The sequence below is a fragment of the Neofelis nebulosa genome, chromosome 9 (assembly GCF_028018385.1).
Source record: "Neofelis nebulosa isolate mNeoNeb1 chromosome 9, mNeoNeb1.pri, whole genome shotgun sequence".
In the NCBI taxonomy this organism is placed as follows: domain Eukaryota; kingdom Metazoa; phylum Chordata; class Mammalia; order Carnivora; family Felidae; genus Neofelis; species Neofelis nebulosa.
Window position 1 is genome coordinate 30,675,024 of NC_080790.1, and position 25,393 is coordinate 30,700,416.

Consider the following 25,393-nt stretch of genomic DNA (forward strand, 5'->3'; position numbering starts at 1 on the left):
ATGGGGAGGCGGGCGCAGTCGACCCAAGGGTGGAGAAGGGGGACGGCGAAGGACGCGCGTTCCCGGGCTCGTGACCGCCGGTGGCCCAGGGAGCCGGCGCCTAGACAGCCTCGGAGATGGCAGGCGGCGGGGACCGGCGCGCCGTGGGCACCCTCCACCTGCTGCTGCTGGCGGCTGCCCTGCCCCTGGCTGCCCGGGGGGTCAGCCGAGGCGCCGCAGACTGGACCCAGGAGAAGGTGAGCGGCTGCCGCTGCGCGACTGCACCTGGGCGGCTCGTGCCGCGCGCGCAGGGACCGGGGACCGGGCGACCACACTTTCGCAAGGGGGATGGGGAGGCAGGCGGAGTCGCCGTCCGCGGCCCAGGCAGCCGTGCCCGCAACGGGCACCCGGAGGAATCGGAGCTCTGCGTCCTCGTCGGGGTGCCTCGCTGGCCTCGGGACTGCTTTGGAGAAGCCTCGGGAGCTGGGTGATGTCACCAGCCTCCCCTCGGCTGCGGTCTGATGCGGGTAGTGATAGGCACAGGAAGTGTGTCTAGCCGGCAGCGGCCGAGCGGGGAGGTGAGGGCGCATCGCCTCGCCGCCGCCCACTCGGGACCCGGGAGGCCAGCGGTCGCGGCGCTCGGCTGGCGCTGGGGTGCCCGGCGCGCCTGGGGGTGTGCCTACTGCTCCCCCACCGCTGCAGCCGCGGACGCCCTTGGGACGCTGGAGTTTCCGTGCAGTCTCGAGACAGACGCGTGTTACCGTTTGCTTTAGGTTTTTTAAGCGGAGCAGCTCTAACCGGAGACCCGCTTCACTTAAAAAAAAATTTTTTTTCCCCTTAAGAGAGTCAATGCAATTGTCAGAGCAATGTATCTGGTTGTAGGTGGAAATTCATATAAGGAACTTAGGAGGCACGCTTCCTCTGCGTGCAGTAAACAGGTTCAAAATTATTTCCTTTTCTTGTGTAACAGTTTTGAAATCATGAAATTGCTAGGAAATTATGCATATGTTAATGATACCGGAGTAAAATGCCCTTAAAAATACTAAGAAAAAGCAGTCCAGGGTTATAAACCTTGACCGCGTTGCTGAGCAGAACTTTTAAATGCTTACAGTATGCTTGTATTTACTGGCACGTTGGGAATACAGGGCACACTGGCGACTGCACGGGCCCTGTGTGGTCACCCGTGGACTCGCACCCCGCCGCGTGCATGTGCATATGAATAGCCTGCTTGAGTTCTCTGGGTTATGCTTACTTAGCTTCAGGGTTCAGACCCCACAATGTGCCCGGACCTACACGTGGAGACCACCAGCCACAGGGAACCTGGTGAGGATGTGGGAAGGCAAACTCAAGAATAACTGCATTATAAGAAAAAATTTCTGTGGGCGTTCAGAAGGAGTAAGGTCCCTTAAGGGACATTGAATTACACACTTAAATCCTTTCCTTCTTCACTTCATCCTGGGTACCTTCCTGATCAGAAATTGGGAAGGGGGCATTAATAACCGGAATGTGGAGCCACACCAACTGTGTTTTTCTGATACATCTGAATGGGTGAGTGAGATAGGGAGTATTTGAATGAGCTGTTCTTTAGGCATCATTTGTAGGCAGGGTGTATTTCTAGGGGGGAGAAGGTGTTGGATTCTGGACATGTTTAAAACTAACGAGACTAACTTTTGAGAAAAGTCTTTGAAAGGGTAAATCCCTTTTATGTTTATTTTAAGAAGCTTCTAAATACTGTTCTACTAGGAAACCGGATGCTTTCAAATGGTGTAAGCAAGGGCCTGGGTGGCTCAGTTAGTTAAGCGTCTGACTTCGGCTCAGGTCATGATCTCACTGCTTGTGAGTTCGAGTCCCGCGTCGGGCTCTGTGCTGACAGCTCAGAGCCTGGAGCCTGCTTTGGATTCAGTGTCTCCCTCTCTCTCTGCCCCTCCCCTGCTTGCACTCTGTCTCTCTCTCTCTCAAAAATATAAATAAACATTAAAAAAAAAAGAGTACATTCAAATTACATTCAAATGGTGTGAGCAAATGACAAGATTAACCATGACGGTTCTCAGTTTCTGGTTCCTTCCTCCCTTACTCGGTAGGCCTACATAAAGTCCTTCAGATGTCCAGTATAGCTTGTGGCCTGGGAAGTGAGTTGGTCCAAATCGAAACACATGCCTTCCTGCTATATATGGCATTTAATTATTTTAATCACTGAGGTGTGCCCTTGGTACACTGGTCTGCCAAAAGGTGAGGTACAGTAAAGAAAACATTGATTCTGAAATCTGTTTCCTTTGCTTTGAAGTAAAGGCGTGTCTCTTTCAGTGGCATCTACTACATAAAACAGTTCAACCCTACTTGGTGGTTGAGTTTGGGGGACTGTGATTGGGTTGTTTGAAACCTGCAAACATTTTCCCATAGAGGCAGTAGTATAAATGGTTAGATTCTCAGGTGGGCCCACAGGTGTATATTTAGAGGCATTGGCATCTGGGTTCCGGGACGCTCATGTATAACCATCTCACTTGAACCTCACAGTGCCCCTGGGAGGAGAGAAGTTTCATCCCCAATTTATAAGTGAGGACACTTGACTATGGCTACACCAGCGAACTGAAGAGCTTCATCTTTCCTCTTCCACTCTCTTCTCCAAGGTAGATAAGTCCTGACTGAGGGTACAGGGAACAGTGTCCAGGGAGTGAAGGAGGGTGGGGCTGGTGGGAGGGTTGGGGGGACCAGAGGGAGAGCTTATTTCTCTTTTCCTGGGTCAGAGTGGATCCTAAATGGAATTCCAGAATAGATTGTTTCTTTCTGGAACCTTCTCTCCCTATTTAGCCCCTTTCCGGATCTCCCTCATGGAGCTTAAAGGTTAATTATCTGGGGCTTGGGCCTTATTCCAAAACTACTCTGGAATCCTGTCCCATCCTAGATCCCCAATCCTATTTCTTTGCTACAGACCCCTTCCTTTGGTACAACTTTGTCAACTGACTATTAAAAGGAATCTTGTCAAATCAGTCCTCCCTTAGGTGTGGAAGATGAATGGCTGTTAGGAAAGTTGCAATTTTTTTTTTTTTTAAAGGAAGCTGTTAGTTAAAAAGTATGACTTCTGTTGAAGTCTCCCCATTATAAAGTTAACATGTGCTCATTTTAGAAAACCAGGAAAATACAGAAAAGTATACTAAAAAGAAAACTGTTGTGACCATAATCCCACATTTGGAGATGATTGCTGTTAACCGTTTTGATGTTTTGATTCCTAGTGTCTCTCTCTCTCTCTCTCTCTCTCTCTCTCTCTCTCTCTCTCATTCTCCCCTACCTCCTGTTTCTCCTTCCCTCTTTCTTTCTATAGATATATATCATATTTATATGTACACACATACACATGTATATATGTGTGTATTTTTATTTATAGAAATGGGCAACAATTATATCAATCTTGTAGGTTTTTGTGAGAATTGAGCTCCCATCTAAAGCACTTAGTACAGGGGCGCCTGGGTGGTGCAGTCGGTTAAGCGTCCGACTTCAGCCAGGTCACGATATCGCGGTCCGTGAGTTCGAGCCCCGCGTCAGGCTCTGGGCTGATGGCTCGGAGCCTGGAGCCTGTTTCCGATTCTATGTCTCCCTCTCTCTCTGCCCCTCGCCCGTTCATGCTCTGTCTCTCTCTGTCCCAAAAATAAATTTAAAACGTTGAAAAAAAAAATTAAAAAAAAAAAATAAAGCACTTAGCACAGTGCTGCCATGTGGTAAATGCTCAATAAACACTATTTATTTATTTATTTATTTATTTTTTTATTTAAAAAAAAAATTTTTTTTTTAACGTTTTATTTATTTTTGAGACAGAGAGAGACACAGCATGAACGGGGGAGGGGCAGAGAGAGAGGGAGACACAGAATGGGAAGCAGGCTCCAGGCTCTGAGCCATCAGCCCAGAGCCCGACGTGGGGCTCGAACTCACGGACCGTGAGATCGTGACCTGAGCCGAAGTCGGACGCCCAACCGACTGAGCCACCCAGGCGCCCCACTAATTATTTATTTTTAAAATAACACATGTGAATACTTATTTCTTACTAGGGATTATGCTCCATATATGGTTTCATATTTTAGTATGTCGCTTAAAAGTATGCGTGTTACCTTGAACCGATAAAACCCATTGAAAGCATCACTTGATAATTGCAAAATCATCAGCATTCCATAATTTGCCTATCCTTTTATTGTTGGACATTTAGGTTGTTTCCAAACTTTCTCCATCATAGAGTTGGGACTCCGTGTATTGGTAGAATCTTCCTTTATTATAACAAGGGTGACATAGAAAATTTCAAGTCATATTGGATGTGGAGGGGCAGAGTTTTTGAAGCAAGGCAAGACATACAGGAGGGTTGGCCTCCCCTAGGGGTTCTCCTCCATGGTCATCTCTGGCAAGCTGCTACTGCTGTCTTCAGCACTTCACACTTTTGCTTCTGGAGTCACACATATTCTGAGTGTTTAGGGTTCCCCTCTTCCATGGTTTTAAAAGCTCTTAGGCATTCTCCCATCTACCCGCCATGATTCTTTTTTTTTTTAAATTTTTTTTTTTTTCAACGTTTTTAATTTTATTTTTGGGACAGAGAGACAGAGCATGAACGGGGGAGGGGCAGAGAGAGGGAGACACAGAATCGGAAACAGGCTCCAGGCTCCGAGCCATCAGCCCAGAGCCTGACGCGGGGCTCGAACTCACGGACCGCGAGATCGTGACCTGGCTGAAGTCGGACGCTTAACCGACTGCGCCACCCAGGCGCCCCTACCCGCCATGATTCTTAGGGAAGCAACAATGGAGACTCCAAGTCAGGGGACAGGGCGGTCAGTGATAGGCTGGGTGTTGGTAGGGGAAGAAAGGCAAAATATGCCATTTTTTAGTTTCTACCACCTGATAGGTGAGTACTCTGACATCCTTACAGATAGGTAAACCTTTCCTTGTCACAGCTAGTAAGCCAGGGTCCTGGGATTTGACTCTGAATTGTTGTTTCAAAGCCTACATTGCTTTTCTTTTAGCTAGAGGGCTCATTGCATTCAAAGAACGCAGAACTTTACCTTATTCGGTTCTCAACTTCTCCACAACTGCATTTGTCATGCCAGGGGCTTCGGACACACTGGAAGGGTGTCTGTAAATGCTGGCTGGGTTGAATTTACTGGTAGACACAGGAGTTAACCTGAGTGTTGTCTGGGAGACACTCAGATGGGATGGGAACTAGAATTGAAATCACTGGGCTTCTGTAATGATCTCCCTTTAATTCAATGGCTTGGGACCTCAAATCCCCCTGCAAGCTGGGCCAGCGCTACAAATTATGTAATTAAAACCCTCTTTGGCCTAGCATCATGTGATTAGCCTAGAGGAGATGTTTCAGGATATCTGGTTCACACTTTTTTAGCTGAAAGATTCTTGTCACCCAAAGCAGACTTATTGTCCTTTCTGCCTGGCTGAAAAGACAAAGCAGGGGCTGTAATAGAGACTCATTCCTCTGAGAATGCCTATACTAAAGAAACTTGTCGATGTGCCTTTTAACTGAAATAATCCTAGACTAATTGGGGGTTTGCATTTAGCACTAGGCTCAACACTGTTTTTGCCTCATTTACTTTCCTCATGTGTAGCCCACACTTTCTGTCCAGGTTTCTCCTCTCTTTCCTTCCTCTGATCTCTGCAGAGATTTTTATGTTTATTGGGTTCTGAGAGAAAGGCTTAAGCATTTTTTGGTGCTGTTTCTCAACTATATTTCATGTAGGATATCTGCTACAGCTAGTGATGCTGGAGGGTTATTTATTTTGTTCCTGCTTTTCCTCAAATCTCTTAAGAACTCTCTAGAGTCTCCGTAAACTGCCCATTTTAACATGAGCTTGATTTCCTCCCGCTGTGGACATGCAGTGAAGGACCTTGTCCATGGTGACCAGGTAGGCTCTGGGATAGAGTAATGGACACTAAACAGAAAAGGAGTCACTGGTCAGACAGCCTTCCACACACAGCAGTTCTTGGTTATCGCAGAGACTGCCCCGGGCCAAACCAACTCTAAAGCATCACAAGCACTGACTGTTAGAAATTTAAAAAGAGCAAAGACCACAAAACTTGAATCATAGCAACTTCCTGGCCCTTTGCAGTAGGTAGCTTCTTGTTTTCCTGTTTTTATGATTGCTTGTACATTTAACTGACTTGATATGTATAATGCCCATTTTACTTTATTATTCTATAAGCATCGTCTTAGTGAAGACAGTTTGAGAGAGGTAGTTCCTCTGTCAATTCCTTATTTGATGACTTCACCCAATATTTCTCGAGTACTCAGGGCACTGTGTGGCCCTGGGAAGACTAGAAAGTAAAGATAGTTCCTGCCCTCATGGAGCTGATATCCAATATGAAATTAGATGTTAAACAAGTAAACACACAAGAAAGGGGTCTCCAAATTATAACCTGAGTTAGGTGAAGAGAGAGGGAAGAGCCTGCAAGCCAGAAATCACCGCAGAGGCAAAAGCCTCAACAGGTCAGAGTCTCACACTGCTTTGGGACCTGAATGGAGGCCAGGGTGAATGAAGCATGGTGCCCTGGGGGCGAGTGGCCCTGCCTGGGGGCGGTGAGGCAGCAGGAGAGACCAGACAGGCTCCTGTTGGCCTGGTTAAGTAGTAATTAACCATAGAAACCATCCCACTTCTTGCCTCCAGGTTCTTCTTTGCCCTTTTCACATTTCTATTGTTTTGTCTGTTAGCTTCAGCTTTCTACTTCAAAGTGCTGAGAGTTAACATAAGGACTGAGATCCTGAACGTACCAGGGAATTGAAAGGCTGAGGTGACAAATTTATGAAGTATATTTAAAAATGTATTATCAGTAAACAAAGATAAACCTTAAGATGTTTGGGCACAGCATCCACATTTGGGAGTAATTGGAGGTTCATAGATGAGGCAGGGAGGCAGAACAGAAGGGCATGGGAGGGGGAATCCATGGAACCCGGATCTTTTCATGGACTTACCTGGAGCTCTCCTATGACCTTGGGAAAATCATCTGCTCTCTAAGAAAAACTCAGTTTCCACTGACATAAATTCAGGAGGTTGGACTAAATCATCTCTAAGTGTCTTTCCAGCTCTAAATTCTATACCTCTTTCATGTATGATAGAAGGTAATAGAATGAAAAGTTATTGAATGTTTACTATGGTGGCTTATATATGTTAGCTCATGTAATTATAATTACTCTAGGAAGTAGGTGTTATTACCTCCACTTTACAGATGAGGAAATTGAGCCTTAATGAGGTTAAGTAACCCACCAGAATCACACCTCGTGAGTAGTGGGGGGCTGAGTTGAGAGGGTCTGTCTGAACCCACAGCCCATGTTCTCTGCATGATCACACTGGAGAGTAATGTTGAGACATAGCAAAGTGTAGATGAGTATAAGTAATTGGCAATCAGCATTCTTTAATTCCAGAGTTTCTCACCAGCCACTTGGAGAGGAAATACCTATGTGATTACTGGGACATATTTAACCAACACTGGTGCCGGAAAGAACTGTGAAGAAGAAAAGGCTCCTTCAGTTTCTGTTTTGCATTCCGAAGAACTGAATATCCTATATGACCTTCATCATTCCCCTTAGGGCAGAAATCAGCTGATCAATCACTCACTTACCTAGGGGAGGAGTAACACATTCCATTGCTGAGTGCCTGATAAACACGCAATGAATGGATGATTCATCATTACTAGTGTCACAAGAAAATACAGTGTGTGTAAGGTTATATCTGAAGTACAAATTTGAGGGGCACCTGTGTGCCTCAGTTGGTTGAGCGATCAACTCTTGATTTTGGCTCAGGTCATGATTCCAGGGTCGTGGGATGGAGCGCTGCATTGGGCTCTGTGCTGCCAGCACAGAGTCTGGTTGGGATTCTCCCTCTCCCTCTGCCCCTCCTCTGCTTTCACATTGAGTGTGTGTGTGTGTGTGTGTGTGTGTGCGCACCCTCTCTCTCTTTCGAAAAATATATGTATATACATTAAAAAAAGCAAATTTAATTTTTATGTTTATTTAGCTCTTTAAGGTTAATTCAGCTAATATGTAAATGTTCCTATGAATGTGAGTGTTAATAGAATTTTACAATAATTTTAAGGGAAGATAAAAAGTGTACTATTTAGCGGGTTATAGAATCATCAAACTCTGGCTGAAAGGAATTTCAATGATCATCTAGTTTAGAGCTCTACAACGAAAATATATAATGAGAAGTACATATGTAATTTTAGGTTTTCTTCTTTTTTAAGTTTATTTATTTATTTTGAGAGAATGAGAGAAGGGGGGGGGAAGGGCAGAGAGAGGGAGAGAGAGAGAATCCCAAGCAGGCTCTGCACTGTCAGCGTGGAGCCCAATGTGGGGCTCAAACCCACGAGGTGTGAGATCATGACCTGAGCTGAAACCAAGAGTTGGAGGCTTAACTGACTGAGCCACCCAGGTGCCCCCATTTTCTTTTTAAAATAAGCTGCCAAAACAGTTAGTTTAACTTTCTAGATGTAATGGGCCAATTTGAAAGTTGAGTAGTTTAACTTACTTTATGGCATAAGACCTATCTCTTTAGTTTGAGATTCAAAAGAAATAGTTTTCTATTGCAAATGTCTCAGGATAAGTCCTGACCGTGTTATGAAATGATAGCCAGTTAAATGATGTTATTTAATCCTCAGAATTATCACCAACCAGCCATTTTGAATTCATCGTCTCTTCGACAAGTTGCAGAAGGCACCAGTATTTCAGCAATGTGGCAAAATGACTTACGACCGTTGCTGATAGAGCGATACCCGGGATCCCCTGGAAGCTATGCGGCTCGCCAGGTGAGGACGCGGCACACAAACCTGGAGGTTGCTGAACACTTTGCTTGCACGTGGGAGATAATATTATGTCCCAAGTTCTGAGTTGTCTGATATTCAGATCTCTCATCTCATCATATCATCCACCAAAATAAGCAACTCAAAAAACCAAACAACTGAGAGTAAATGTCTGTTCTGAACTGAGTGATACATGTTCATCTAAATCAATTTAGGTGTGAAATCTCTGTTGGGGTACAACATGAGATAGGGTACTAAGTGTTCAGCTCTTGGTCATTTTTATAATACACCCCCAGGCACCCCAGCACGTTTTCTTGGAACCTAACCACCCAACGTCACTAGCCCTAAGCAGTCCTTAACTGACAGTTTCTGGCCAAGAGTGGGTTTTCTGTCCTATGAGGCCTTCATTCCTTTTGGAAAATTGTATTCTCCCTGGAGGGCAAGTCAAGATCAGTTATAAGCTACTTTCTCCAGTGCAGTGTTTCTCAAACTTCTGATTCTGATCCATGTTAAAAAAAAAATAGAAAAGTTAAAAAAACTTACATTTTGTGCACACAAATGTAAAAATAGATTTAACTGACACCAAAGTTTCATGAAAAAAACCCCGCACTCTTATTACCTGCATTACCTGTGATTTGCTCTGATATTGTTAATTCTACTTTACTAGTTTGTTCTGTATTGTTTTTTTTTAATACTGGTCATGACCCAGTAAACTGATTTCGAGATTCACTGATTTTACCACTGCAGTTTGAAAGACACTGCTATAGAGGGTAAATTATACCATAGCTGGGCTAGACCTTGTGTCTCTGCCTCCTTAGTGCCAGTCTTCCTAAGGAATCTGATATCCCACCTCTGAATGAATGTTTTTCAAAGTAGCCCCATTTCAAGGGGCAGCTCAGGAAAGAATGGGGAGAGACTGACCCCTCAAATCCTCCTCTGAGAGTACTCCATCTGCCTCACTCTCCAGGCAAAAGACCTTGGCACCCCACTTCTGTGACAGAGTGACATCTGCAAGGTCCAGCAACACAGCCGTTGGGCTCATCCCTTGTACCCAGTATATGACTCTGCCTCTGACGTCCAACCCAGATAGCCATTGTCTGCTGCCCCATTAGGCTCCTGTCTTCCAACAAAGCACCTGTTTCTCCTAAGGAATTAGATGGTGGAGACCCAAAGAGCGCCTACGTTCTTTCTAACCTTTAGGCGGGGCGAGGTATAATAATGATGATGGCTGACTTTCATGGAGCACTGTTTTTTGAAGTCAGGTACTTTATGGAGTTCTTCGCATGGACTTTTGCATTCAGTCCTCACAACCATGCTGTCGTATGGGTACTATTATTATCCTAGTGCTACAGATCAAAAGGCCTGAGGTTTAGGTATATGAGTTAACTTGTTCAAGGTTATACACATAATAGTGATGAGACCAGAATTTGGACCCAACTCAGCTTGACTTCACAATCCTATCACTGAAAAGCGGTGACTGGGGTGAACCAGTGTGTGCTCATAAACGTCTCCAGTTCTGGCTCTTCTCTTGCCTAAGTTGGAGAGTGAGATACATACCTCTCATTTCAGTGATATTCCTGGACTTCATCCCCCAAGTATTTTCTTTTTTTTCTTAAGTTTATTTTTTATTTATTTTGAGAGAGAGCAAGTACAAGCCAGGGAGGGGCAGAGAGAGAGAGAGAGAAGGAGAGAGAGAGAATCCCAAGCAGGTTCCATGCTGTCCGTGCAGAGCCTGACATGGGGCTCGATCTCACAAATCATGAGATCATAACCTGAGCTGAAATCAAGAATTGGAAGCTTAACCTACTGAGCTACCCAGGTGTCCTGAAAATCACCAGGATTGCTGTCTAAGCTGTGGAAAGAGAGGCATTTCTACTTTAGATGATGAGGTGGTGACACTTGGGTGGCTCAGTCGGTTAAGAGTCTGACTTCAGCTCAGTTTATGATCTCATAGTTTGTGGGCTCGAGCCCCGTGTTGGGCTCTGCAGAGCTGTGCTGCTTGGGATTCTCTCTCTCTCTCTCTCTCTCTCTCTCTCTCTCTTTCTCTCTCTCAAAATAAACTTAAAAAACTGAGGTAGGGGTGCCTGGGCGTCTCAGTTGGTTAAGCATCCGACTTCAGATCACGGCATGATATCCTAGCTCCTAGCCCCGATGCCCAACATTGGACTCTGTGCTGGCATGAAGAGCCTCCTTGGGATTCTCTCTCTCTTCCTCTCTGCCCCTTCTCCATTCAAGTTCTCTCTCTCAAAATAAATAAACTTAAAAAAAAAAAAAAGATGAGGTAGATGACACTTGGGTTCTGATGAGGGAATTACACACTAATGCACTCAGTTTGACCTGTCACTCAGAACTGAATCCAAACAAGAATGGTGGAAAATCTGCTTTTTTCCTGAGGCCTTTTGGAGCATTGGATTTGATGTTTTATAATTTATGGCATTTCAGGGTTGTAGCTAGAGAAGACTCTCAAATCTAAAGATACATGGACTTGGTATAAAGTTGGTTATTGAACTGACCTGTGCAGTTGACGATAAAGATGTGCATTGCAATGGATTCTTTTTCAGAGAATAATATGAGAACGATGTCTCAGAGTCTCCATTTTTACTGCCTCTCATCACGGAGCCTAAAGACGCCTATTGGATTTTTAGAAGTTTTATTTTTTTAGGAGATAATTTATTTGTAGAATAAATAATTTGAAGGCATGAAATTTTGGGTTTTTTTGGTAATTTCTATCTGAGATAGGAATAAAAAAAATAACTAAAAAATCAGGATGATGAAATCTTCGTAAGGAGGAGCAAGCCAGAAACTTTGTCTAAAAGAGGCAAGCTACAAACTGTGGGGTTAAAATCCCCTGTAGATGCACAGTACACGTGAGAAGTGGCAGCTGGCCTTCTTTAGCCCGAGGTGGGGCTGTCCCTGAGTGGAGGGCCCCGTGTGGAGAGTACTCAGCATGGAGCCTGGGAGACCAACATGTCTAAGAAGGAGGAGGTACCTGATGTCCCCCGTGTCAGGAATCAGCATCCTGAGAATGACATGTTTGTAGACTTGGGACAAACATTGTAGAATCTGCTTCCTCCAAACAAACCTGGGCTGCTAATGTTATTGTTTCTTGGAACCTGGAAATAAGAATTTAAGTGAAATTAAATTAGACCCAGGGTCATTCACTAATGTTAACCTACAATGCCTGGGGCCTTCCCTCCTGGAAGTAGAATGTCATATTTATGTCTGACTTTCTCTTCCTCTCTCACTCTCTCTCCTCGCCTCCACCTTTATCTTTGTATCCTTTTCTTTTTGGCTCTACTCAATGTCCATCTATCTCTGTGTTCATCTCTCTCTCTCTATCCATCCATCTCTTTCTCTCTGTCTTTTTCTGTCTTCCCCATCCAAAAAATAAATCTAGAATAGTCCAAAATACAATCTATATTCTGAACTGCCCTTTGCACTCCTGGCGGGCCTGGGTTCTTGCTACTTAGTTTCAGGAAGCACTCCCTACCTGGTTTCAGGGCATTCTAGTGAGCAGAGCGGTGGTTTGGGGAGCCCACTCTAGAGAATTGCAGTGGGAACTTGCAGACTAAGCTTGAAAGCCAAAGGCACAACAAGGGATATTGGTGACCTAATGAGATTATGGAGCCAATACGATTGTTTATAAAGAAATTCGTTGCTAAGATAATTAAAAAAAAATTTACACTGAGTAAAAAAAAAAGATTCCTTCAGAGAGGACTCTTTTGGGGACATTTGCTGAGGCTTTTGTGGATTTTAGTGTCAACATAAGATATCAGAAATTATGTCCACAACTTATTTAGTAGTTGAGAAATGAGTTTGTGTGTGAGACTTCAGCTGAATGAAGCTAACAGATACATATTTTTAAATCTCAGTTCATTTCTGTAAGCATACGGGCTGCTATTGATTTGGAATCGTTCATCATCTGGATGCCAGATGTTCTGGAATATACGCCTGTTTTTTGTTTTTTTTTTTAAAGATGACCCCTTTATGGAAAAATTTCTCTTCCCTAAAGTCTGGGAATAACTTATTTTCATATTCTGTGGAAAGCCGATCTTGGATGCGCAGTGATTTGTCTCTATTCAAGCTCCCCAAGCTTGATATCATATAATTTTATTGTTCTCATTGAGAATAACTTACTAGTTAGAATCAGCCCATAGTTAGCAATAGCCTACTGTGAGCAAAGCCCAGTATTAAGAATTGTGGATGAAAACAAAGTGAATGAGATATGAATGACGATTTTTTAAAATTATTTGAAAGGTTATTAACATTTCTTTTTATTATTTGGAAAGAGAACTTGTGAACTTGTAATACAAAAGGTAAGGGACTGTGTACACATGCCATTGTGGCCAAAGTCCGCGTCACTGCAGAAAGCAGGGAATGAGTATCAGGGAACCGTTTGTTTATTTGGCTTTTACAGAATTGAATGGGGAATCAGTGTCCTCGTTCTGGTTTGGTTATTTTCCTGGAAGCTTCCTGCCACAGTTTTTCCAAAGCTTTTGCCTACGTGTCTTGTCACATTAGTTATGACAGGCCATACAAGAGTTGGCTAGGCTAGAAAATCTTGTATTTCCTTGGGGGTGGGGGAAAAACAACCAAAAACCAAGCCTCGATTCTTTTCCAGTGATTATGAGTTATATGTTTGTCACCTCACGGTCCTTCCCTACTGGATATTCATGGTGCAACAAATTGCCAGTCCTGTTGATGGTTAGTTTGTCGTCTGACTTTTTTAAAAGATCCTTTAAGGCACACTTACAAAGATGTACACAATATTTCAACATAAAATAAAATAAATGAAACCTAGTTGAGAAACATGAGGTGAAGGAGAAATGAAGGCAGGAAAGGGCGAATGGAACAGTAGTGACCTCACCATAACTTGTCACACCATGAAGTCTAGACTCTGAAGGAAGACACGGCCAGTCTCAGAAGTGGTGTTTCTTTTCCATCTGCTTCCTATCAGCCACTGTGTGATTCATTAGTTCCCAGGTGATGAGGAGAGATAGGAAAACAGATTCTTCTTTATGTTTACCGTTTGTAGTGGGGTCTGAACTCGCCTTTGGTGCTGAGGAAAACTACTTGATGTGTCATTATGGTTCAGAGTTGTTTATTGATTCTTAAAGTGGGCGGGACCTCAGATATCTCCCAGAAATCCCCTTGTGGGACATTATACCATTAGAATCTTTTGTTAGCGTATATTACAATTTGAAGTATTTGCTGAACTTGGGGCACATGCTGTGCTCTTGGGACAAAAGAGTTACCATTTGCAGTTCTTGCTCTCAAAGAACTTAGGGTAGAAGTTGAGATCTGTAGGACCTCGGTGTATCTGACTTCTCAAAATGCCTTCTCAGCCTCCTAGAAGTATTGAAAGTGGACTGTAATACATACTGAACTGGTCTCTGTCTCCTGATATGTAGAAATGACCCCGATGGTATTGTTAAATACCAGCAGGGGTCGGAATAATGTATAGATTCTATTCCTATAAAAACATGTACCCCTTTGCCAAATACATGTTTGTGTGCTAGTATATGTATATATAAACATTAAGGATGGTGTGGAAAGATATACATCAGACTATTAATATCAGTTAATACCAACAGTGCGTTGGGATTGCTTGGCAGGGGTATGGTTAAGGGAGAGGGAGAGGGAGAGGGATAGCTTTTCTTTTAATCACCCTTGCTATTAACTCTATAACCACGTATTGCATTTTTAACTTGAAAGACATCACATAAATTTATATATATATATATATATATATATATATATATATATATATATATATACAGTGAACCAATGGAAACTGTCTAGATCTGAAATTTTGGTTTTTGTTTTGATCAGCACATCATGCAGAGAATTCAAAGACTTCAAGCCGACTGGGTCTTGGAAATAGACACCTTCTTGAGTCAGACACCCTATGGGTACCGATCTTTCTCAAATATCATCAGCACCCTCAATCCCACCGCTAAACGACACCTGGTCCTCGCCTGTCACTACGACTCCAAGTATTTTCCCCCTTGGGACAACAGGGTGTTTGTGGGAGCCACTGACTCAGCAGTGCCATGCGCGATGTTGTTGGAGCTTGCCCGGGCTTTAGACAAGCAACTCCTTTCCTTGAAGGTATTTGTTTCTGTCTCGAAGATTCTGGGAATAAAACGCAGAGTGAATTCTAGAATCCTTGGGGGAGTAAGAAGGCCATTTAGAAATGTAGACTTTCAGTACATTTTGTAATAATTTGTTGCAAAAAGACATGAGGTTGAATGAATATTAATTGGAAGATTACACTATTTGAAATGTCAACCATGGACGATAAACCTAGGATACATGACAGTGAATTTATTCAGTGGCACTTAATTGCTTAATTTTGCATGCACATTAAATTAAATGCAACATTTCTTTGCAAAAAATGAAGAGGGTGGATGGTTGGTACAGGCGTATGTATGAGAACTATGTTTATTTCTTCTTGTTCACGTAGCCATGAAACATCACAACCTCCTAATCTGAGAGGTGTGGCTCTTGAGTTGGGGGGATAGGGTTGATTGAAAAGTGCTTCTGAAGTAGAGAGTGGGTTTTTCAGACATATCAAGATGAAAAACTTGGAGCAGAAATGCATTATTGTTATTATCTGTGAATCTCGGCTCAATTTTATGTAGCATAGCGGAGCTTTTGTACGTTCTCAGCTCAAAATACTTCTGGGACTCTCAGATGCTATTTCAGTCTCTGTGTTCTGAGGGGTACATTGGAAAAAAGTGCTAACCTAGATGAAGACATTTTGTTCAGATATCACTCATAACCAAGTAAACACAACAAAGCGAAAACAAAAAACTTTGTTCGCAGGCAGCAAATGCATTTTTCTCCCTCAGAGTTTTATGAAGAGGCCAGCCTTTGCTACAATGGGAGTAAAGTAGTAAAAGGTTTATCTTGTAATGGAAGGAATAGAGATATTTGGTTCTGGTTTTTTTTTTTGCTGGATATGCTGAACTTGAAAGCAAGAATTGTTTGTAACCTCTCAGTATCCTTTTCACTATTTTTTTTTAGTTTGTTTGTTTTGTTTTGTTTCCTGAACCTTCTATAATGTCTTTGTCCCATCCTCTGTCCTGCTTTTAACTAGTACCCTTCCCAGCAATTGGGTGAGGGAGTTCAGAAGCTGATATAAAAGTTTAATTTTCCATGTTTACATTCTAAGGACATTAAATGAAAGGCACAGTCTGTATAGTGGGTGTGTTTTCTCTGGAGCTCATACCTGCTTATAGTGACCAGAAACAGAAAGGGCCAAATGGGTTGTTAGGTGGACATCCTCATTAAAACACACACAGACACACACACACACACAGACACACACACACACACACACACATTCTCTCTCCTTTTTTTTTTTTTTTTAAAGTTTATTCATTTTTCAGAGACAGAGCACGAGTAGGGGAGGGGCAGGGAGAGAGGGAAACACAGAATCCGAAGCAGACTCCAGGCTCTGAGCTGTCAGCACAGAGCCCGACGCGGGGCTCGAACTCACGAACCGTGAGATCATGACCTGCGCCGAAGTCGGATGCTTAACCGACCGAGCCACCCAGGCGCTCCACACATTCTCTTAATTATTCTTTCTCATAGAAGTAACAGTGATGTGGGCATTTAAAAAAAATGGATCATGTTTGATGGAAACATGAAGAGTATGAGATTCATTTTTCCAGGGGTACTTTAACTAAATTTGTATTAAGGTGTTGTTGGAAGCTCTTCAGCTGTCATGGATTGGGTACGTGGGAGTGGAATGTGACCTGGCTGAGGATGGCAGAATAGTCTGGATTATTGTCCCAACTGCGTGCACCCCTCCAGGAATAAGATTACAGTTATGCATTCCCATCTTTTCCCTTGTAACCCTGCTGTGCCTTCCCACTGTAGCAGGTGGTACGTTCTCATTCCTTGACTCCGGACTTGGTTATGTGACCTGTCCTGGCCAATGGGATGCTAGTGGATGTGCTACCAGCAGAGGCTGGGAATGAGCTTGCGCAATTGGGTTTGCTGTCTTGTGCCGTTGCCGCCACCAGAAGGGCACGCCCTGGCTGGCCTGCCAGTCCCAGGGGGAGGATATGACATGTGGAGCCCAGCCAACCTTCATGACTGCATGGTGAGGCAGAACTTCTGCAACCAGCCTAGATCAATAGTCCTCCAGCTGACCTACAGACCTGGGAGCACACATGAGTGTTGTGTTAAGCCACTTGAGTTTGGGGTGGGTTTGTACACCCTCTTATTGTGGCATTAGCTGATGCAACCTTGGATGGGGAAAGCCTGCAGATAATTCACCTGCTACGTTGACACTGGTAACTAGATTTATCACATTACCATGAAAGACTGAAAGACCCTCACAAACCAGATTTTCCTAGCTCCAAGGTTGTAGACTGAGTTACCAAAAATGGAAGACCACAAGTTATTTTCCTGCTAATCCTGAAAAGAAGCAAAAAGAGCAAAGTGCCTCACAGGACTCAGGATCACTGTCTACACGGTCTACTCCTGTCTTAACGATCAGACGCTCGGAGGACGGAAAGTGAGTCGTTGCGCTGACCTCTGAAGTCACTCAGCTGTTGAAATTTCAGGGAGGCATCTGAACCTTCAAGCCTGTAGAATGTGAAAACTGCTTTTGTTTCTGCTCCGACATGAGCAGAATGTCTGTGGTACCGGGCAGTCTTATTCTGTGCTGGTGTTTCGTTATTATGCTGTTTGATTTGGAACTACAACTTTGCAACCAGTTGGCAATATTAAAACAATTGCAATGACTAGCATACAAAGATAACTTAGTTTTCAGACGATAAAGACATTTTTTTCCATCTTAGGAAATCACCCTAAAACAATCAGGAAAATTCCATCTTTGAAGAAACTAGGGAACATGTGTTAATGGGAACCACAATATGAAGACAGAAGGTAAATGGAGAATGACATACCCAAGTAGAGAGAAGTCACAGCCTCCAGAGCGAGGAGGAAATGGAAAAGCCAGTGGTTCCTTGACAAAATCCTCGAGTGGCTCAGGGATCGGTGGAGATAGTGAGGCCGGGGGCTGGGGAGGGGAGTGTTTGTTAGTCTGCACAAGGACCAGTTGGTATATAGATTCCCACCCCATCTCTGGCAGATGGGTGACTATGCCACCAGTAGCCTTGCAGGAGAGGACAGGATAATTTTTCTGGAGACACTGAACCAGGGGGGTTCTGGATGTGGGGACACCAGATACAGAGGAGGATAGGAATGAAGTTTCCCATGGAAGTCAAGGAGATTAGGTGAAAACCTGCGCATTGAGCAGTGAGGTCCCCAGCCTTCCCCTGTTTTCAGCATGAGAAAGCCAGCACGCAGCTTATGCCCCTCAGAGAGCAAACCGGATGCTCCTTCTCTGGGGAGTGTGAACTACCTCATGAAAAAGACCCAAGATCTGGAGGTGCTCAGTGGAAAACACCCAACTGGGCACCAGATTGCCCTGCGCTGAAGCCAACCAATCTGTCTCTGACCAGTGTTTTAGTACCTTATTCTCTGATATGAATGAACACAAAGGACGGCCAGACATTTGAGGACAGTCTCCAGCATGAAAGAAAGAGTAGACCAATACAAACAATACGAAAAATGAACTCAGAGAAAATAGAGCGTAAGGAGCAGGAGGTAACTTAAAGGGACACTGTTTTAAATATCTTTAGAGAGATAAGAGAAGGTACGTCCATAAAAGATTAGGGAGATGTCAGATTCAGTTTGGTCTGATGGGAGCATGTCCCCCAGTGCTGTACTGAGGTGCAGAGACCAAATGGTTGTGTATCTTTCTTCAGCGAGGTCCGGCTGCGTGCAGGCACAGAGTAGGCAGAGAGCTGGGTTAGAGGTTATATTTTCGCCGTGTGAGTTTGGCCAAGGCAGAGAGAGGCCAGGGAGCTGAGCATGTATGCAAGGGAGTGGTTAGAATGATTGGCTGTGGAATTTAAGGTGAATATGGAGGGAAGTGAGGACTTCATGGGAGTGAAGGACTGTGAACAGGTGAAGGATTCAATAGATCAGGGATTTCAGTGGGGCTGAAGGACTGTGGGGGTTAAGGTACCAGAAGGACTAATCTGAAAAGTGTGAGCGGACAGTGAAAGGTATAAAATCGATCAGAATCTTCCTGACCCTTCTAAGTTCTGCTTGAATCCTGGCTCATAAAGTCTTCCTTGACACCCCAGGGATCTGACCTGTCTTTCTATCCAGTTCCCACAAAAGTTTTGGTCTTCCATTTGTGACCCATGGCACGTGTTGTCCATGTTGTTTTATCTTTCCTAACCCAGCTGAAGTGTAGACTCTTTCAAAAGAGAGGCTGTTATTATTATTCTTTGTGTCCCTGTTGCATTCCTAAGGTGCATCCTTGAGCCTAGATTCAATGAAAAAGTTGCAGACTCAATTAAGGTGGGCAGCAAGGACAATGTGCAGTTGTTTCGGGTTCCGTTCCCTGGGATGCACACTGACGTGGAGTTTAGCATTTAGGTCATTCCTAAGGGAGTGGCCCTGGTTTAACACCCGCAGCAGGGAGGGGAGAGAAATGGGATTAGGCAGAGGCAGAAGTCAATCCACCATGCAGGTTCAACAACAGGCTCAGCCAACCTTGGGGAGCTCTGGAGGTGGAGTGGCCCCATAGAGCCGCCAGGACCTGCTTAGATCAGTCATTGGATATAGGACACCCCTATGGCTGAGGCAATCTCTAAAAGAACTAATAGCTGAAGACCTGTGGACAGCTCTCTTGGTAGCAGGGGCAACATATCCTTCTGGAAGGGAACTGGGTGGGTGTCTCTGTGTCTGCCATGACAGTTTCATAGTTTCTAAGTTCTCTAAGGAGTAAGAAAAAAATATAAGACTTCTATTTTCAGAGGGAGTAGGAGAAAGTGAGACTTACACGGGTGAAGACCATGGGGAATGGGATGACTTTTGGAGGCAAAGTGGTACAAAATACATTTTGGCATATTCTCACCTGCTTTGGTATCTTCCTTTTCTTCATGGCATATCTGTCTTTTTTGCCCAGTTAATAAGAACGTATGCTATTTTTTAAACCCTCACAGTATTTTTGCTATCTTTTTACTATTCTTTTTACCAGAATGTTTCAGACTCCAAGCCAGATCTCTCACTCCAGCTGATTTTCTTTGATGGGGAAGAGGCTTTTCTTCATTGGTCTCCTCGAGATTCTCTGTATGGATCTCGGCACTTAGCTCCCAAGATGGCATCGACACCACACCCACCTGGAGCAAAAGACACCAACCAACTGCACGGCATGGTCAGTCCTGGGAATTTTCATGGTGCTGCAGCTGTGGGCTCTGTGTCAAAGGAAGCCAAACCTAAAGCCAATTAAAGACCTAAAAATGCCACGGCATTCTTGGAACAGAGCGTTCATTATAGAACATTCTTTGGCAGGCATTGGGCTTTTGAGGAATCCCAGAGCTACAAAGAATGATTCTGGGTTAGAAGTTACATTTGACTGAGCTTAATTAAAATGACATAAAAAATTAGATTAAGGAAACATCCCAGGTTCAGTTCGGTCCAATGGGAGCACATTCCCTGGTTCTGTATAGAGATGGTGAGAGCAAATCCCTTCTTTGAAGCTTCTCTACAAAGCCTGAGGAGGCTTGGGTCTTGGGAACTGGAGGGGGAGTGAGACATGGTATAGGGATGGGAGTGAAGGATTTCCTTGGTGGCTTCAAAGTGTTATAATGACTCCAAATGTGTAGGGGACATTGTGTTGGACGTGTCTGTTTTGGTGTAATATTGTTGCCATGGGGATGGAAACATTTGTGATGCTGCCTTAATATCCTGTTCTTATTATCAAGTAATTAGTGCAGCACACAGCCCCATTTTTATTCCATTTCTGGGCCCATACCTCATTGCTAGTCCCTCACTCCACCTTTGAATTCTCTTCCTATCCTGATTCTCTTCCCATATTTGACCTTCACTCGGTCTTATGTCCTCACTAACCCCAGTTGGGAATTTCATGCTACTCTTGAGACTTCTTGCTTCCCTGTGCTTTCATCCATCCCTGTGCTGTGAACTGAAAGTCTATGTCTAACTCCTTCCATTCATCCTTGTCCTTTGCCATATCACTGACCTTCACCCTGTGAGTCCAACTGGCCACGTTAAGTGTCCTCTGTGGCTCTAACACATCATGTTGGCATTGTCTCCATCCTGTTATCTGTTGGCACCTTATAATGGGTCAGGGGAATATGGTTGGCACCTCGTTCATTCCTTTGGACCAAGTGGCTAAAAAGCATTCAGAGGAGGAGGAGAGAGACCTGATTGATCAGTAGGAAGAAAAAAGTTATTTATTTATGAGTCCAAATCTATGAATCCGTAGTGATGGTGAAGACTATTTTCTTCCCGGTGGGCGGGGAGGGACCTCTTAGTAGCTTATCATGCTTTGTAAACATACTCTTATTTCAAACAAACCTATTTTCCCCTCCAAGAATATATTTGATCATTATCCATAAGTTAATAGATCTCATGTCTTTAGAATCATAAACTCTGCAAGTATTTATGTACTGTGGGTCAGGACCTGTGCTACATATCTACCCACATGTTGTCTCACTGATATAAATCAGGAGTTCTTAATGTGGGAAGTAGTCTTCAGGGAGTCTTCAAGCCTGCTGCTGTTTTATGGCTCAAATAAGAAACCCTGGGGCAATGATGGAGGCTTACCGTCAGGAGACACCTTTAAAGACCAGCAAGTTTGAGCTTCTGGTTTGATGGAAAAGGAAATGGAGATCCAGAGACAGAAGGTCACAGAGCTTGTAGTCAAGAAGTTTTTCCAAGATGCTGCCTTGAGGAGTAAATAGTTACTACCCAAGTGCTTTCCTATACGCAGCTGTAGCATTGCAGACTAAGGATATAAGGACTAATTCGAATGGAAGAGATGATCAGACAGGCTTGGAATCCTATTTGAAAATAAAGATAAACATTCTTTTTTAATCGGTAAAATGTTATGTAAATGTTCTCTTTCTAATGTATCTTGAGTGATATCCTTCTGGGGTTACAGACACAATCTACACTTTGCCATTTGTCTATATTGCATAAGCAAGATTTTTTAAAGTTCTTCAAAATGATTAGTTTACAATGTTATTAAGCCTTTTGTTCATTTATACAGCTCTCTAGGTTATTCTCAATTGTTGAAGTGCAGTTAGTTTTGACTGTTTTTTTTTTTTTTCTCCCATTGGTGGATCTGAAACGTGTTTTGGTGACAGTGATTAAACAATGTTATTTTCTCCCTTAGGATTTGTTGGTCTTATTGGATTTAATTGGAGCTCCCAACCCAACATTTCCCAATTTTTTCCCAAACTCTGCCAGATGGTTTGATAGACTTGAAGCAATTGGTAAGCACCACTGTCACTAAAAGTCAACTTAGTTCCTTCCTATGCACCAAACTACATTTTAAAATTCAAAAGTTATGATTTAAATATGTGATTTGAAGATGTGATGTACTTCGCTGGCTTTTTTTTCTCACTTTGATGATTATTAGTTTATTGTTCCTATTTATCTTTTTTAGTAGGCTCCTTTATTTTCCTGTATGAGACTGCATTTGGAAATGGAAACATACAGTGCTACATTTAATATTTGCACATCCCTAGCAATGGTTTGAAACTATTTTCCCAGAGTCCTGTTTGCAGCATATGGAATGCATGTCTAGGGAAAACCAGTCAGCAAAGCATGCTGGCTAATGATGAATGTTATGTCTTTATGATACCAAAAGATGTTCTTTAATTTTTCTTTCTCTTTTTTTTATCTCTGTCTTTGTCATCTTTTTATTTTTTATTTATTTATTTTTCAACGTTTTTTATTTATTTTTGGGACAGAGAGAGACAGAGCATGAACGGGGGAGGGGCAGAGAGAGAGGGAGACACAGAATCGGAAACAGGCTCCAGGCTCCGAGCCATCAGCCCAGAGCCTGACGCGGGGCTCGAACTCACGGACCGCGAGATCGTGACCTGGCTGAAGTCGGACGCTTAACCGACTGTGCCACCCAGGCGCCCCTGTCTTTGTCATCTTTTATTTCCTGCCTTATTCAGACACGATTTCCCTTTAAATCTAGAACAATCTCTATTTTCTAAGGAAGTAAGAGATCAGGATGCAAGAGAAAGCCAAGATCCTTCAAAAGTCATTTTAGAGACAGGTTAGTGTCATTTAAACGAGAGTAGACTAGTCCAGACCAGGTCAAGCCAGGCCAGGCAAAGAAACAAAATATCTATAGCTCAAGACAGAGGCATAGGGGTTGAAGAAGGAAAAGGGGAATAGCTTCTTCCCTTCATACCTCCACTATCCCTTCCTACTCCATAACACATACACACACACACACACACACACACACACCAATAAAAAAAAAAAAAGGCAATTGGCCTCAGGGAGAGATGAAGTAGATGAGATAGATCTTTATGATAAAATCCAAGCCAGAAGGCCTGCTTTTGAGGCAAGTGCTTCAGACTAGGAATTCCTTAGGAACTGTATGGACTTCCTGGAGCAGGATAGAATTGTATTCTTTATAAGCAGCGAGAAAAACACTGCCATCTCATTCATACTTTTGCTGTGAGTTCAGAATTTGCCAATATCCAAATCTAGAATATTATAAGAGAAACTTTGAACGGAGTCTCAGGTAAACCTATGTATCCCACCCCCACCCCTCTTCCCCGCCCGCCGCCATTTTCCTCTGGTTTTCTCATTGTCTATTCCTCTCCATTGTCCTACTTGGTATCTACCTCTAAGGAGGTTCTCACCTGTAATGTTAGAGCCACGTGTGACTCTTCTCTCCTTGAACTACTACTGAACGTCCACACCCAAGTTGAGCCTAGGTGTTTACTGTCATGGCTGTAGTTGTGCCCACTGCTGTAATTTGTTTAAAAAATGATGACCACATGTGCCAAGAGTTCAAAGTCCTTATGCATTCTGAGTATTGATCAGATAAGAACAGATAATCATCTGCTGTCTATCATCTGCAGAACAAGAACTCCACAAATTAGGTTTGCTCAAGGATCACTCGTGGGAGAGGTGGTATTTCCAGAATTACGGTTATGGAGGTGTGATTCAGGATGACCATATCCCATTTTTAAGAAGAGGTAATGTGTATATATATGTGTGTGTGTGTGTGTGTGTGTGTGTACATGTGCGTGCATATATGTATTTTTTACTTATTTTATATTTATTGTCTTTTGTGTGTATTTGCAACAATCTAGAAGGATGAGGAGCCACTACATTTAATTTCTTGATAAATTAAATAATCTACTAAGCATCTTATGGTTTCTATTTTTTCATGAAAGTCATTCCAAATCCTTGAGCCTCCACCCTCATTCTAGAATATTTATAAAAGCTCATATTCCACTGACCTTGCCTTCTCATTCACAGAGTAAGACAATATTCTTACAGTTTGTGTACTCTGGTGTTTTTTGCTTAATAGAGAAGCAATATCCTTGATGTCGATGGTGGATGTCTAAATCAACTCAAGGATTCTTGCCATGGCCTCCCAGTTGGTCTCTAGCTTTTGCTTTTGCTTCCCTATACTTTACATAGGAGCTAGAGTTATCTTTAAAAATGTAAATCAAATTTTGTTTCTTCCCTGCTTTCAAGCTCTGGTGGCTTGCCATCATATAGAATAAGACTGAAAGTCTTTACCATGACCTACAAGGGCCTTCATTTTCTGACTCTGTTCTTCTCCAACATCTCTTTCTGCTTTTCTCTCTGATTATTGCTCTGATCCAGCCACATTGTGTTCCTGCTGTTCCTCAAGCAGGCCAAGCACACTCCCACCTCAGGACCTTTGCACTTGCGAATAGTGCCACCTGGAATGCTCATCCCCAGATCTTTGTGCAGCTTGCTTTCTCCTTTGTTGCATGTCTCTAGTTAAAGGTTAGATTCTCAAAGAAGCCTTCCCTGACTTTAAATACATATTTCTTGGCCCAGCTGTCTGCCCCTCATTCTCTATTACCTTATCTTGTTTTATTATTCTTTAGAATCTTTAGCATTTTCTAAAATTATTTTTATATTTGTTTCCTTGCTTCTTTCTTTACTGGAATGTAGGCTCCGTATGAGCAGGGCTTGGTCTTTTCACTGATGAAATCTCAATTCCTAGAATAGGGACTGGTACATGGGAGGTGCTTTATAATTATTTACTGAATTAATGAACATTTGTTTAATGGCCAAATGACTTTGGAGTGAAAGGGTAAGATACAAGGAGGTACACAGGAAATGATGGGTTATCAGCTGTCTTTAAATGGTACAGAGCTCCCACTCAGACTTGCGCTTGAAGAATGGTACTCTCTTCTTTACTCACTGGAAATAAGCACTTAATTACAAGTTGGTTCTTTCTTTTTAGGTGTTCCAGTTCTGCATCTGATACCATCACCTTTCCCTGAAGTCTGGCACACCATGGATGATAATGAAGAAAATTTGGATGAAACAACCGTTGACAATCTAAACAAAATCCTACAAGTCTTTGTGTTAGAGTATCTTCATTTGTAATTATCCTGTCTTAACTTTATGGTAATCGTATCTAGTTTCACATTCAGAAGTCAAGGCACAACCTAAAATATTCTTACTCCAGGCAAAGGCCATGTGGAACCTCCCATCCTATAGATTCATTCTGTAGGTGTCTTTGAATCTGTGATCAATAAACCCTAGATTTACATCA

The 25,393-nt window shown here is 43.1% G+C and overlaps 1 protein-coding gene across 2 annotated transcripts; it reads left to right on the plus strand.

Moving 5' to 3' along the window:
• QPCT (glutaminyl-peptide cyclotransferase) lies at window positions 1–25,393 on the plus strand. 2 transcript variants are annotated; one of them, XM_058683059.1, is made up of 7 exons: window positions 8–236; window positions 8,617–8,763; window positions 14,590–14,868; window positions 19,832–20,008; window positions 21,992–22,091; window positions 23,709–23,825; window positions 25,079–25,393. In XM_058683059.1, the coding sequence occupies exons 1-7, from the start codon at window positions 117–119 to the stop codon at window positions 25,222–25,224; spliced, it is 1,086 nt and encodes a 361-aa protein (XP_058539042.1). In that variant the 5' UTR covers window positions 8–116; the 3' UTR covers window positions 25,225–25,393. The 2 variants fall into 2 exon arrangements, with proteins under 2 accessions (XP_058539043.1, XP_058539042.1); XM_058683060.1 differs by lacking the exon at window positions 14,590–14,868 and having other exon boundaries at window positions 1–236.

Bases quoted from the DNA above. Each gene is read 5' to 3' on its own strand.
- QPCT (XM_058683059.1), top strand. From the start codon at position 117: ATGGCAGGCGGCGGGGACCGGCGCGCCGTGGGCACCCTCCACCTGCTG. The intron at 8,764-14,589 runs GTGAGGACGCGG...TGTTTTGATCAG, and splicing joins GAAGCTATGCGGCTCGCCAG to CACATCATGCAGAGAATTCA. The intron at 22,092-23,708 runs GTAAGCACCACT...TATCATCTGCAG, and splicing joins TGATAGACTTGAAGCAATTG to AACAAGAACTCCACAAATTA.